Source organism: Agelaius tricolor, unplaced genomic scaffold (assembly GCF_023055355.1).
Source record: "Agelaius tricolor isolate 1412-34295 unplaced genomic scaffold, bAgeTri1.0.p SCAF_1, whole genome shotgun sequence".
Classification (NCBI taxonomy): domain Eukaryota; kingdom Metazoa; phylum Chordata; class Aves; order Passeriformes; family Icteridae; genus Agelaius; species Agelaius tricolor.
This window is the reverse complement of record NW_027269261.1, coordinates 109168511-109182602: the sequence shown is the minus strand read 5'-3', so window position 1 is coordinate 109182602 and position 14092 is coordinate 109168511. Positions and strand designations below refer to the sequence as shown.

At 39.2% G+C, this 14092-nt stretch overlaps 1 protein-coding gene across 1 annotated transcript in view; it reads right to left on the bottom strand.

The window, feature by feature from the left end:
* CRYBG1 (crystallin beta-gamma domain containing 1) overlaps positions 1-14092 on the bottom strand; it is a 96648-nt gene that overhangs the window by 58076 nt on the left and 24480 nt on the right. The window contains exon 2 of the mRNA XM_071446784.1: positions 6759-6888. Coding sequence (XP_071302885.1) covers positions 6759-6888 — 130 coding nt within the window. The remainder of the gene's footprint in view (positions 1-6758; positions 6889-14092) is intronic.

Sequence of the window (14092 nt, the reverse complement as noted above, 5' to 3'; positions counted from 1 at the left end):
CTACTCACCAAACACTGTGGACAAGTAAATTAACATACAGTGGCTTTTTGGAACACAAGTGTTTGTGGGAGACATCACTGTGACTTAAATTGTCAGCATTTAAATTCTGTCCCAGTTCTGCATTTCCTGGCTTCCATAATGATTTCAGTACTCTGTAAATTATGTTGTTTCTTAATGTTTATGGTGATGTTGTGTTTTTAATTATGAATTGCATACTTATCAACGAAATAAATCTGAAAAAATACTTCTGTATTAATTATCTCAGATCATGACTCAGAGCTAAACATCTTAAAAAGCTCTAAAAGTTTAAGGGACAGAGCAAATTAAATATTTGTTAAGTGTAAAAATACTTTGTCAACCTATAAGAAATACTGGCATCACCAGGGCAAAATGAAGCATTCTTTTTCCCTTCCCACATTTCTCCACCCTACTCAACTGGTTTGGTTTGAGAATTTGATTACTTCCCCCCCATGAATTTCAAAGTAAAGACTTCAGTGTTCTACTCCTATTAACATCACTTTCTTGTCCAAATCACATCATGGTTGCAGCCCAGGAATAGGAACAAATTGCATTGAAAGGATAATAAGGAATTACTGTGCTGGTCAGCACTACAGCATCCTATTAAAAGCCATACAGACAAGGAATAATGTAGCTGTTCTGGGTGTTGTCAAAGAACTCTCATGTAATCCATGCTTCACCACATCTGTTCTTTTTCCATCCTCTCTATATACTGTTTTCTTCAACTGATACAAATACATCAGGACAGCAATCCCAAAGCCATGGCTTATGAATAATATCCCCAAAAAATTTCTTAAGTTCATATCTACATTTAAATATATACCCACACATACATATCTGTATATGTTTATAAATAAAAATTTAAATAAAATTACTGCATATATTTTAGCCTATAAAATATTTATTGCTGTTTTTTTGATTGATTTAAATGAAAGAAATGTATTTATTCAGATTTCCCATAAATTAGTGAACCTGAGGCACATCACATGCAGGTAACTCTCACAAGCAGACCTGTCTACATAAAGAACTTAAAAGTTATACTTTAAATTTAAAATGTGGGAAGCTACTCTCTCCTCTGCAGGGATGATAGTGGGGAGCAACACGATTAAAACGTAGCCCCAGCAGAGTGAGCACAAATATGAGTAACTGAAAAGGAAGTAAGTGAATGCCAGCTTTGTGTAGGGATTATCAAGGGATTTTGAATCTATATGTCTATTAGCAAGGGAGAATTCCTAGTAGTAAAAAAAAATAAAAAGGAAGAAAAGAAATAAAAAAGGAAGAAAATTATTCAACTGGTTAAGCCTGGGAGGGAGGTGGAAAGTGTGGCCATTATTTCAGGGAAACAAGTTACACTTGGGGAAGGATGGTGGCTGGAACCACTTGGTAGCAAATGACCTCTCTGCAGTGAACACGCACTCTCAGAGAGGTGCACAACCACCCTGAGTGCCCTTGCCATATTTCCCACACAAGGAATAACAGCAATTTTACCAGTAATTTTATAACACAACAGTTACATCAAAGAAGAGGAAAAAAAAAAAAGAAAAAGAAAAAAAAGTTGAGCATAAGTGTAGTTAAGCACATAGAAACTCTAGCAAGAATCCAGACATGCAGCACAGCACCGAGCAGGATTTTTTCCCTGTCTTTTTCCAGGTAACACAATAAAAATTTGTCCTGCTGCAACATTTAATTATCTGGAAAGATATAACATTCCAAACAGCTGAGGGAGGAACTATCTAGATTGTAAAAGAAAACAAAACAAAGCCAAGGAGAAACCCAACCCCCTGCCTCACCTAGCCTCTCTTAGGTGACTGCTTTCCTCTAACTCCCCTTCACCTCAAAAGAAAAAGATGCTACAGTGTCATATAATTTCCCCCCTTTTCTCCCTTCAGTCTTTGCACAAGGCAGGTTTGTGTTCTCTTGAAATTGTGGGGTTTTTTTCTCCTTTGAGAAAACCAGCACCAGCAAATATTGTCAGCCCCTGCATGACTCATGTTGTAGGACCTTGGCTACCAGGTTTTGTTTAGCTTTCTGATTCCAAGCTGGAGAAGGAGGGCTTCTCTTCTTTCAGTCTCAAATTCTGGGAGGAGATTGGTTAACCACTGAAAGGCCTTATCTATTAAAAATTGGGGTGAACCTTAAGGCAACAACTTGTTCTCCTGTGGACAGGTTCCTCTCACCTATCCATGAACTGATAATTTTGTTGTCTGTTACTTTGGAAAGTAACTCACCTGCTTTTTCACTTACTTGGTATGGAAGTTTATCAACTGACAGTATAAAATGCTTTCTTTCTACCATTTAAACATAACTCTGGGAGGTAATTCAGTAACCCCATGGATCCCAGACTTTAGGTTTTGTTGTTTCTTGAGAAAACAAACCGCTGTAAGAAAAAGCAGTATGACGAGCTAGGCTGAATGTCTTGCTAACATTTCTTCAAGCAAGGCAGACAAAAATTAAAGAAGCAGATGAGGAATCCTAACATGAAAATATCTTAGACCTTGATGAACTATCATCTTGAAAGATGAGTTACAAGAGCAGGAGGAATTAGGGATCTGCATATCTGCTGTCTCAGGAATATGGCAAAGGCAGTGATAGAATAAACTCATTTAATCCAGTAATTTGACACAGAATCAAAATGGGCTTCCATAGCCACACCTGGGTGTTAGAAGTACTCCACCCAGTTTCCTTCAATGAATATTCATGTCACAGAACTGAATCTTTGTGTGAAAGGCAGTGGCTGTGTTCAGGTAGCAAGTAGGTGTGAGAACTCTTATCTAGATGAAGAATCCTGAGAAACCTTTGGACAGGTCCCTGGTTATAAATCTGAAAATATGACTAATCAACACCTGAATATAAGAGCAGAGACAGCATTAGAGCACACAGATGTGACTTAGAAAAAAAGATGTTGAAACCTAAGTATCTCACATGGAATTTTGAAGTCTAGATTTTTCTGTTTGTTATTCCTAATGCAGAGGAAATATATAAATAATGAAGCAATACAAACTCTATTTTCATTCACTCATTTTACTATCAGCAGAAGCCAATCTAAATTTGAAATTGTTCTCTAGGGGAATAAATGCCTTTCAGTGTAACTATACAGAAGCCTATCAGCTTAACATGTGTTTGTCTTTAACTACATAATTTAATGTCATTTGAGTTTGCCATAGCAGAGGTAGGACCTTCACCCTTGGTATCTGTATTTTGTCCCTGCTGAAGCTGCATGATTGCAAAACACACATTTCATCCATGATTTGGTTCTCAAATTGAATTATTATTTATCCAAAGAGAATGAAATGAGCCAAACATTCAGGAAGTTGTTTCTTCATTCATAGTGAGAATACTGGCCACATTGTTTTATTAATAAGTCTAAAAGATATAAAAACAGATAATAAAATCATAGCTACAGCTATCTACTTCATGCAGTGTAGAGTATATCACAGCTCAGGCAATCCTCAATGTGAATTCACACAGACATTGTAGATATAAACAGGAATCTAAGAAAGCCATGCTCCCTTCACTTGCAAACAAACTCAAGTGAAATGCTCCAAATGCACCTATTTAGCTTCAATTAGCAAAACTGGAAAATGTAACCAGTGATGTAATGCATTATTTGGGAAAAGGAATAAGCTGAGTTTTAGAATCTAGAAATAGTGTATTTCATGGATCTGACATCTAGAAATTATTTCTGAGCACTTTTTAATATTTAATAATGTGTTATCAAAAGTCTATTTGCCAAAATACCAGAGGAAAACCAGCTAATCTTCAATTTCATGAAACAAATGTTTTGCACATTAAATAGCAAAGGACTAGAAAAGTCAAGAATCAAACAGAATCACAGAATATTCTGAGTTAGAAAGGACTCAAAAAGATAATTGAGTCCAACTTTTAAGTGAATGGCCTATAAGGGGATCAAACCCAAAAATGAAATATATACTCAAATTTATATGTTTTTTTATTTCTCATATATCCAGTTACCTCCAGTGACTTAATAAACATATGCAATTTGTATTTTTATAGGAGCACTCTGAACCTCTCTTTCACTGTTATATAACTGACAATTTTGGTTGTTCCAATCAGAAGCTTACAATAAACAAAATTATAGATTCCAGAAGGCCTTGCAAAGGAAAAGAAAGTGGAAATCTGTACAGAACCAGAAGAATGTCTGAATCAACACCAGAAGTATTTGATGAGAAAGAAATATTGTTACAGAAGGATACCTCTCTTTTCCTAAGAAAAAAGGATGTAGTGAAAAGAAGTATTTTTGCCATATAATTTGGGCAACACAACATTTACTCATTGATTGGTACTATCAAGCAAGTGATCTTAAACAATTTTAATATCCTGGTGTTTTACTATCACTTAGGAAGTCAAACAAAAAGAAAGAGAAACAAAGTTGCACTTGAGCATGGAGAACAGTTGCTGTGAAGTGCAGGAAGAGGCGACATGAAGATTTGTTAAACAATCCTGGAAGAAGATGAAAAGGGAAAACCAGGGTACACTAAGATAGAAGTTTATTACAGACTAGCTTTTTGGGTGGAGAGAAGTTGTGTTTTTTGATCATACAAGGGAAGCATCCAAAAGGAGAAAACCTGACGGTTTTAATTACTTCTTGAAATTAATTTTTTTTTTCTGTTGAAAAATAAATACAAGAAGGAGACAGTCCAACAAGTTCTTGGAATACGCTGGGGACAGCTTTTTCTTTAGAAGGTAAAGAAAACCATTAAGGGAGTGGCTATTTTAGATCTTCTGCTGACTAGTAGGGCACGAACTGGCTGAGAGTGAAAGGCAATCTAGGTGAAAGTGAACACCATCATTTAATAGTCACTACCACAAAAAAGGAAAGAAGCAAAATCAAGTTACATTTTTTTGCCCAGAAAACAAAACTAAAGTTTTGTGAGCTCCAAAGACTGATAAGCAAGATTTTGTAGGAAGACTGTTTAATTAACAAAAGAATGTAGGAGAGCTTGTCTTAGTCATTGCTGGAGTCAGTTCTTAATTACCCAAGGTAAAGGGAATAATATGAATTAGGCAAAAACAGAGGATAAAACAAATTAGTCTGGGTACATTATTCTGCAAGACTCTACTCAGTACATTTACCTTTGAAAGGCTTATGAGCAGATTTCCATAGAAAGAACAGCAACAGAGAGGAGCCTGATGCAAACAGCTTGTTTGCTAATCCACCATTTTCTACCACTCTCCCACAAGAAATGCTGAGGGAAGGCAGGGCTTCCTTAAATCCCAATCCCCATAAACCATCTGTCATCAGCAGGTGACTGTGTTATTACACATATTAGGAGATTATCCCAATACAAAAGAAACTGCTGAATTCACACACACACACACGAACACCCCCCAGGCGATTTCCTTGATTTTTATAATTTATCTAACAATCAGACTTCTGCATTGTACATCAAAGTATAAAATTATGTGGCCTAGTCTCACTCACTTGCAGAAGCTTCATTTAAAAGGCTTTAAATGTTCTTAGTAAAAATGGATTGATTCCAGGTTAGAGAAATGACACCCTAACAGTTTAATTTCGCTGTAAGTATGAACAAATTTTTCCAAAAGAAGAACTAAATGCCAACTCAGAGCTTTCTAAGCAACAGCTGAATGCTCCTATTCTTTCCACTGAAAAATATCAAACATCTATTTGCTTTTCTAGAAGTCCCTGGAAGAAACTAATATACAAGACAGCAGTAGGGTGAACAGCAATTTTTTCTGTTAGAAAGCTAATTTCACAGCCAGCTCTACTACAATGCAATGTCACCCCAGCACAGTAAATGTGCCATTTTGCTGTTTTGTGAAGAACTGAGATCTTTTTGTAGGATATTTCAACAGTACCAATAGACCTAAGATCCTGAATGAGACCAGAAGGGGTATTTGGGGGTTGTGTTATTCATGTATTCAGCTAAAGACCAATGAGTCTTTTCCAAATGCAGAAGATAGTAGATGAGATTTGCTACTTAAGAAGACTGAAAAATAAATGTGTTTGTTTTAAAGACAGAATATTTTAAGCCTTCATCAAATATATTCAGACGAATATTAGTTCCACAACGAAGAAGAAAGAAACTTTTTCAATTACTGGCCTGCTGAGTACTTTTGTTAATGTGGAAAAATAGTATTTCTCTCTCCACGGAAACATTACAATAAAGACAAGAATGGCATTGCACAACTTTGTCTGCAATCTGAAATTAAGTTCTCACATTAGAACAGGAGTAATTAGCATTTTCCCTACCTTGCTTCCATGCAGTAATACTGCTGCCAAGCACATGAGTAACACTACATGAGCTAAATGAACACTAGAAACAAACGTGTAGCCATTCCTCCTTCTCTGGGAAATAAAACTTACCGAGTGTCCTGGTTTAGGGCAAATTTGGGAGAAAAACAGTACGGGGTAAGTGGGGAACTGTAGAAATGTAGGTGTTGTTCCTTTATTATTTTGGCTTACATATTTTTTATGAACAAAAGGAAAAAGCCATATGGTTTGTGGGAGCATGTGGAAGATCTCCTCGAGCCATTTTCTTTTTTGTCTCTTCATGCCAGCTAAAGTCATTATGTACCTTCCTTATTTCCGTCCATGTTATTAATTTGAAAATTTTCCAGTACTTCAAACACAGGCCTTTTAAAGGAAGATTACAATTATACATTGTGTTAAATTCTGTTTTCAGAGTAGACACCTTCATGATATATGTATGTGTGTTTATCTACGCTTATATAAACACATATATTTTGTTTTCTCCTACCTTTCTAAGTGCTGCTGGTAGTGAGGCAGTAGACATTGATATTGCTGGGAGAGCGTAAGAGTGGGGGCAGATTACTGAGGGTGTTTGGTTCTCCTGAACAGTGCAGCGTCTGCCCGACACATCATAGTACCTGCAAGGAAAGGAAACATGGCTCAGTTCATGCATCCTAGCAAAAAAAAAAAAAAAAAAAAAAAAAAAAAAAAAAAAAGCCTGAGTCAATGTTTGCTGTATTTCTGATAAAACACTAAGATGTTTTTTCCCGTTCCAGTGGTTCCAGGCTTCTGGTACTTGGAAAGTTTACTGCTTTATTTTAGCTAAACTACTTGCTCCTCTTCTTAGACATTAATTCATCCCACCTGCTTTAGCTCTCTGAAACTAACTTGTCAGCTTTTTCCTGATAATGAAACAACCAAAATCCAAATACAGCACTCAGCAGGATAACCACATCAGAGCCACAAGGCAGAAAAATTAGTTGTCTTATCTCCTGTCACTCCACCTCTTCAGAGACAGCAGATTACAACATTTGGAGTTTACAGCTCCACATTACATCACATATTCCGTTCACTTTCCTTCTGGAAGCTGTCTCAGTAAAGGATCAGTTGAATCCTCAGAACAAGTCACTTTTTGGGAAAGGCTGTCCCAATATACAATCTTTAAAGCAATACATTCATTTTAAGCAAGTCAGTCCTAAAACTTAAGGAACCTAATTTGGTTATGTTTTTTCCATAGCAGTAAATTTCAAATTCTGAATCCAAAGGATGTGAAAAAGTTCACTTAGTCTCCTCTCAAGAGAGAAATAAAATAGTAAAAACTAACCAAGTTTTAAAATCTCTTCCATTTCACTATCTGAAAAGTCGAAGTAGCAAGAATCCAAAATTCTCTGAAGATAGTTTTATTAAAAGGTTGATAAATATAATAGTTTATATATATTTTTGTCCTTTAGATGATTCAACAGTTGGTTAAAATGCAGCTTTTTAAAAATGGTATGTATTTTGATATTTTTACTTCAAAATTGGACTGAATTTTTCATAGGACAATTTAGGTTGGAAGGGACCCCCAAGAGGTCTCTGGTCCAATGTCCTGCCTGAAGTGGGCTCAGCTATGGGAACACACTAGGTTGCTCAGGACTTTACCCAACCAACCCTTGAAAATATGCAAGGGCAGAGACATCACAACCTCTCTGGACAACAGTGAAAATGTTTTCTCTTACATCTAATCTGAATCTCTCCTTTATCAACTTTTCGCTGTTGTCTTGTCTTCCCACCATGCACCACTGTGAAAAGTCTGGGTTCATCTCCATTACCACCCAAAGCTTCCTCCTCTCCAAAATTGAACAAGCCCCAGATCTCCACCTTCTCTTCACAGGGCAAGTGGAGCCTCACAGGCAACCACCTCACTGTCAACCATCCAATGAACTCACCCCAGTTTGAAACATTGAGAGATCTCTAGGCAGAATAAATACACTCATCAAATATTTTGCTTTCACGGAAAAAAAGAAAGTTTCAAAATGTTATATATATACGTTGTTTTGTTTTGTCCTCAAAATATGCATATTTTCCATTTTGGTTGGAACAAAACTACTTTTTTCCCACAGGCTTCTTTTCCAGACTCATCATATTGTCCCAAATCCAGCTCTGTTTGTACAGCCTTATTTGCAAATTCACTTTTATAACTGACTTTCATATAGAGTTTTCAAAGAGTGAATAAGTGAGCAGAAAAGCCTCAGGCATATTTATAAAGTTGTTCAGTTTATTGCATAATTGTGGTGAAAATGTTTTGACATTTTAACACATATCCCAATAAACATGTGCAATTATTTTGTTTATTTACCTATTTCTAAGGAAGAAACTGCATCACTCTTAATAGCTGGTTACCTTCCCCAGGACATAGCTGACTTTGAGCTGTCCAGCTTGATTTTCATGTTCTGCCTCCCCTGATAGAGCTGGCTTTTGGGGTGGTTCCACACACATTGCATGTGAGAAAATTCAAAAGTCACATTAAAAAGCTGCTCAGGTAGTGCTGAAAGATCCTGTGGCACCCTACCTACCCTGTCCATGGTCGATACTGCTGAAGGGAGTAACAGCAGGCTGGGGACTGTCAACCCCATCGTCCAGAGCAATGGCACAAGTGACATGATATGAAGGCTGACACCTTCAGCCAAGGTGTTTGGCTGAAGTCTGGATAAGAAGTCAGGGTGAGGAGGAGGAAAATAATGGCACACCAAGGGAAGTGGATGGAAGAGCTGTCAACTGTTGAGGTGACACTGACACTCTGTAAGAGGCCACCATTTGCCATGGTGCTGCTGGGCTGGTGACAAGCATCTGCACCCCAAGTGATACACAATGAACCTGTGTCAGAAAATAACGCATCACTAATGCCAAATGCCAAAAGGGAGCCAGAGGAAGCTCTGGAAGCAAACACTTCCTAGGTAGGAAGGCAGGATATTTCACCAGGATACCCTTTGTCCTGCTCCAAAGGGGGCTGTGCTGGTCCCTAGGCAAGCCAGCAACATCCACCTGGGAGGCACCTGCTGGCTCCTGTCCACCAATGAAGGCTGGGCCTCCTTGGGGACATCCTCACACCTTGCCCCACGTGCCCCCTCCTGATGGCCATCGGTCCCTGAGACACCATTAGACCTCAGGGCGCTGGCATGTCTGTGTTGTGGTAGCCAGAAAGCTGCTGCCTTCAGAACGCAGTGAAACAGCACTGATTCTTTCAGGCATCTTTTTTTTTAAAGGACACAATTTCACACCAAAAACCAGAGCTGACAGAAGCAGCCTGGGAGGTTTCAACCCAAAGATGTTGCACTGGAGAACAGCCAGCTCCAGATTTCCAAACAGGTGAGAAAAGGTGCTCTTTGAATTTCTTCACAGTTTGAAGTCTATCCTCCCAACAATCTGCTGACGAGCTGAGCTCACCAGAGCCTCCAAGTTTTACTTTATGGCACTGGGCAGTTTTCCAGGGAAATGCTGCAGTACGCTTCCCGCCCCAAGGCATGGGCACGCACACAAGCTCCTGAGGGCAAGACAGGGTGTGAGGGCACAGGGCTGCACCTCCTCTGCCCCAGCTGCCCAGCCAAATTCTCTCCTTCCAGCCCAGATGCAGAGCAGCTCACCCCAATGCACGGTGGAGAAACTCGCTGTGGGCAAGGGCAGCTGGGGGGACAGTCACCATAGAGAAACTGAGGCACTGTCAACCCACACCCTTGCTTTTCTCAGCCAGGCATGTTTGTGTAACCATTCCCACTTGCTCAGAGCCCCGAGGCTCTGGGGGGAGAAGGTGCTTGCAACACACTGAGCATGTTATGAAACCCTCCCAGACATTTTGCTCAGCAGTAACTACAACAGCCCCATGTTACCTCTGCTGCTTCCAGTACAAATCCAAACCATACCCCCCATACCTGCTATCATGAAGAAAATTAACTTTATGCCAGCCAAAACCAGCACACATATTTTCATACAGCTATTAGTTACAGTAATAATTAATTTTACAGTGAAGCAGAGAGAAAGAGGGAGGCCTTGGAAATTATCAAGCTTTTGGAGGGAGGAGGCATGAAAGGAGGAAGGTAGGTAGCTATATCCATCTTCTCTTTATCTGATTTACAGCAGAACTACTGACTGGAAAAGGAAACCACCAGATGGGAACTGACCTGGCAGTGCTCTCTCTATGCTGCAGACCACAGTTTGGCCCCATCACTCTTACCTGTCCATGCCTTAATCCTTAGTAGCAACACAATGTTATCTTATTAACTATCTTAACATATTGACTTGAAATATAACAATTGCAAATAATTTTGAAGGGAAATAGCTTGTAGACAAAAATATGTAAAGACAATGTAGGAGCAATGAGCAAACAACTCACTAACAGAAAGAAGAAGAGTGGGTTGCCATACATTTTAACCTAGCAGTGCTTACTAAACTAGCATCCTTATAAATTTTACAGGCATGGTTTCCTTCATAATCCATCATATTCAGCCCTGCAATCCATCTCCCATCTGCTGTTTTTCTGCAGTCTGTATCCAGTATATTGTTCTTGCCTATTAATTCCCACTTTTCAATCAACACAGTATGAGATCATTTTTTAAGAGAGAGCATGCATGAGCAAGAGCAACTTGATTACAATGGAAAGATATTTTGTTTGTTTATTCAGATCCTCTACCCAGTCTTCCCCCTCCCACATCATATCAGGACTAGAATTTTTCCCTGGGAGCAGCAAGTATCAATTTGATCAGCAAAATGACTGACTAAAGATTTACTGCAAAACACAGAACAATATGAAGAGCAGTAAGGGGCATTTCTCCGGTTCATCCGCCACCTCAGTGCTCGTGGCTATGATAGATGCACCTATGCCAACAAATAATTTACCTCCCTGGTTCATTCCCTGGTCCTGGTGCCCTTGTCAGCTGTACCACACATGCAGCACCGTGTGCTTGGACTCTCTTCTGAAGGAGACCAACTGCTTCTCTCAGAGGAAAAGCCAAGGCTTTTCCAGCTCTGTGGACAGACTGCCCTGAGGATGTCACAGCAAGGATAGGACCAGACCAATAGTGGCTTCTCCTGCCCTCCACCATCCCAACCAGCCTCTTGTCCTCAGACAGCCTCTGTGTGCCCCACGCCCCACAGCATGCAGCATACTTTTGGCATAATGCTATGAAAACACCAGTCTTGCAGGCAGCAAAGCAACCTTCACATTACTTCAAACACTTTGAACTGAAGCCACAAAAATATAATTAGAATCTTAGAGCCATGGGGGCATCGGACCCAGGTCAAATGTTAGGCAGCACAAACACAAACAGTTCACTCCAGAGGCAAAAGAGTTGTGGATGCATCTATAAGGATCACTCCTTGGGGCAGATCCTTTAGCCGTGTAGACTGTTTTAAACAAGGGTTTTTTAATTGTGCATTATTTGAGTTGCTGTTGTTACAACCTTAATATATTTTGAGCATTTCAAACAGCCTGCTCTGGGCTGAAGTTTTCCATACAAAGCTACTGCTTGTTATTCTTTCTGTCATCTTTTCCACAGAACCAGTATGTGGACTGCCTGAACAGTCTGCAGCAAGCTACTTACCACATCTATATCACCTCTTCCCATTGCCTCAGCAATCCCATTTCTGTGTCCCTGGTCATAGAACAGAAGAGCCAACTTCAGCTCTGTTACACAAAGTGGTTGCTATGCTGGGACACCTCTTGCACACACCAACTCACACAGAGTTTCAAGGGGTGGAAATCTGGAGCAGACACACTGCATGTCCTTCTGTTGTGGGAGTGACAGGATGTGTGTGTGTGTGATTTTCATATGGAAACTGAACATTTCAAACTTCTCCCAGGCCTTGGGACTGATGAATGGCTCAGAGCTCCTCCTTGGGCATGGCACTGAGAAGTGGCAGGCAGGCACACACCCTCTTGTGCCAGCACCCTGCCATCTAATGGCCAGGCTTCAGATTCACAGGTGAATTGAGTTCTACCTTTCTGCCTTCACTATTCTAGATCCTAGAGATAGAAAAGTCTGTTTAAACTACCTTAGGTCACATCTTGTCAGCACAGAAGTATTCCTACCGGCTTACTTCAAGGTGTTTTCTCATATGTCTTAATAACAGGGTTAATACCTCACCTAAAAGTACCCTTTGTTATAGTTACTCCACTCTGCCTTACTAATTCAGCCTAAATCATTCTTTCCTTTGTTTGGCAAATTCACACCATTTAAATACTTGCAGGCTTCAGCTGTATCTCTCACTCAGAACCATTATTTAGCATCATCTTCCCGTTCTGTAAAGGAATTCCCATGCTCTCCTCTCTGCTTCCTTCTGACAAGACCTCTCCAGCAAATCTGTGTCCAGAGCTGCACGCAGTGTCCCTGCTCGACTCCCACAAAAAACCACAAAGAGCAGGTCTGCTGCCTCGTTGCTTTGTTCCACGATACATTTGCTCACACAAAGACTGCACAGAGCTTTTCTGAGCCACTCTCACACCACAAACTTGTCGTACTTGTTGTCCACTTCCATTCCTACATGTATTTGTTTTTTTTCTTTCTACCGCCTTCCCAGTACAATATATTAATTTCAGGTTATTAAATGTATTTGTTTGCATTTGGCAGTTTGTTGAAGCTCTGAGCAACTTCATCATGAGATGAAATGGCTCCAAGCTTCTGGCTTTCCTGCACTTCAAACAGCATGCAGCTGGAAATGCTACAGTCATTAGGCCTTCAAAACATGTTTTTCTGAGTGCTAACACAGACACAGTGCTGCTCTGCCAAATCTTTATACAGTGAATCCAAGCAGCTTCTGGTTTCTTATTCCAACTGATCGTCTTCTGTTTTACAAAATCAAAAAGCCCCTCTGTCATAGAAATTACTGCAATTATTAAATATGTTTAAACTTTTTTAGCACCTCCATTAACTAGGAAAAAATCCAGTAAAGACGCTTCAGAAAGACGGATTATAAAATCCAACTACAAAGTTGAATGATAAGGTTATCTGCTGGATAATCTGGAAATTTGATGAATAATGGAGTTAGCTGCCCAGAAACCTTGCCATTATATAACTAGTTAAAATATTCATGAATAGTAGCATAGAGCTTTACCTATACCAGGCTTCTGCCAGATGCTCATCATCCTTTCACTATTTTGCCTCCTGGTGTTCTCAACTATGGAATTAACTGTAATAGATTTAATTTTGTATCTTGCTGTCTTAAATATCTTTGTATCTTAAATATCTTCACAGCAACTCACTTTTTATATCTACAAACCAGGTTAATATCATTCTATATTGATGTTCCTGTGAGGAGATACATCATAAACTTCAGTTAATACCTACCACAAATAATCACTCCCCTCTAGTTGTATTTCTAGCCGTCATTTGCATAGGAAAAATCACAATTTAACAACAAACAAAACTTTGGTTTGGCACAAACTGACAGGAACATGTACGGATCCACTTTCTAAAACATCATTTCAAAGGAGGAATACATTTTGTCATTTCATCATTTGGAGACTATTCAAATTACTGAAGCTCTTTTTTTATTCTGTAATTTGAAGGCCATTAACAAATTTCGTCAGTTACTAATTTTTGTGAAACTGAACTCCTGTGCTGATAGTGATGTTTAAAAAAATCCCCAAACTTAGTACAATATTAATATAAGATGTACTCCTTTAAGTAGTTTTTTTCCCTTTTTTTTGGCCTTTTACAAAATTCATCAGAAAAGTTCATTATTATCATCCAGCCACTGGGTGGCACCTCTACATAGTTGCCAGGTGTGCCCCAACAAGCCCCTGATGCCTTCAATAACCACTCCATTCCTCCCACAGCCAAGTGTTGACATTACATCAGCTTCATGTAC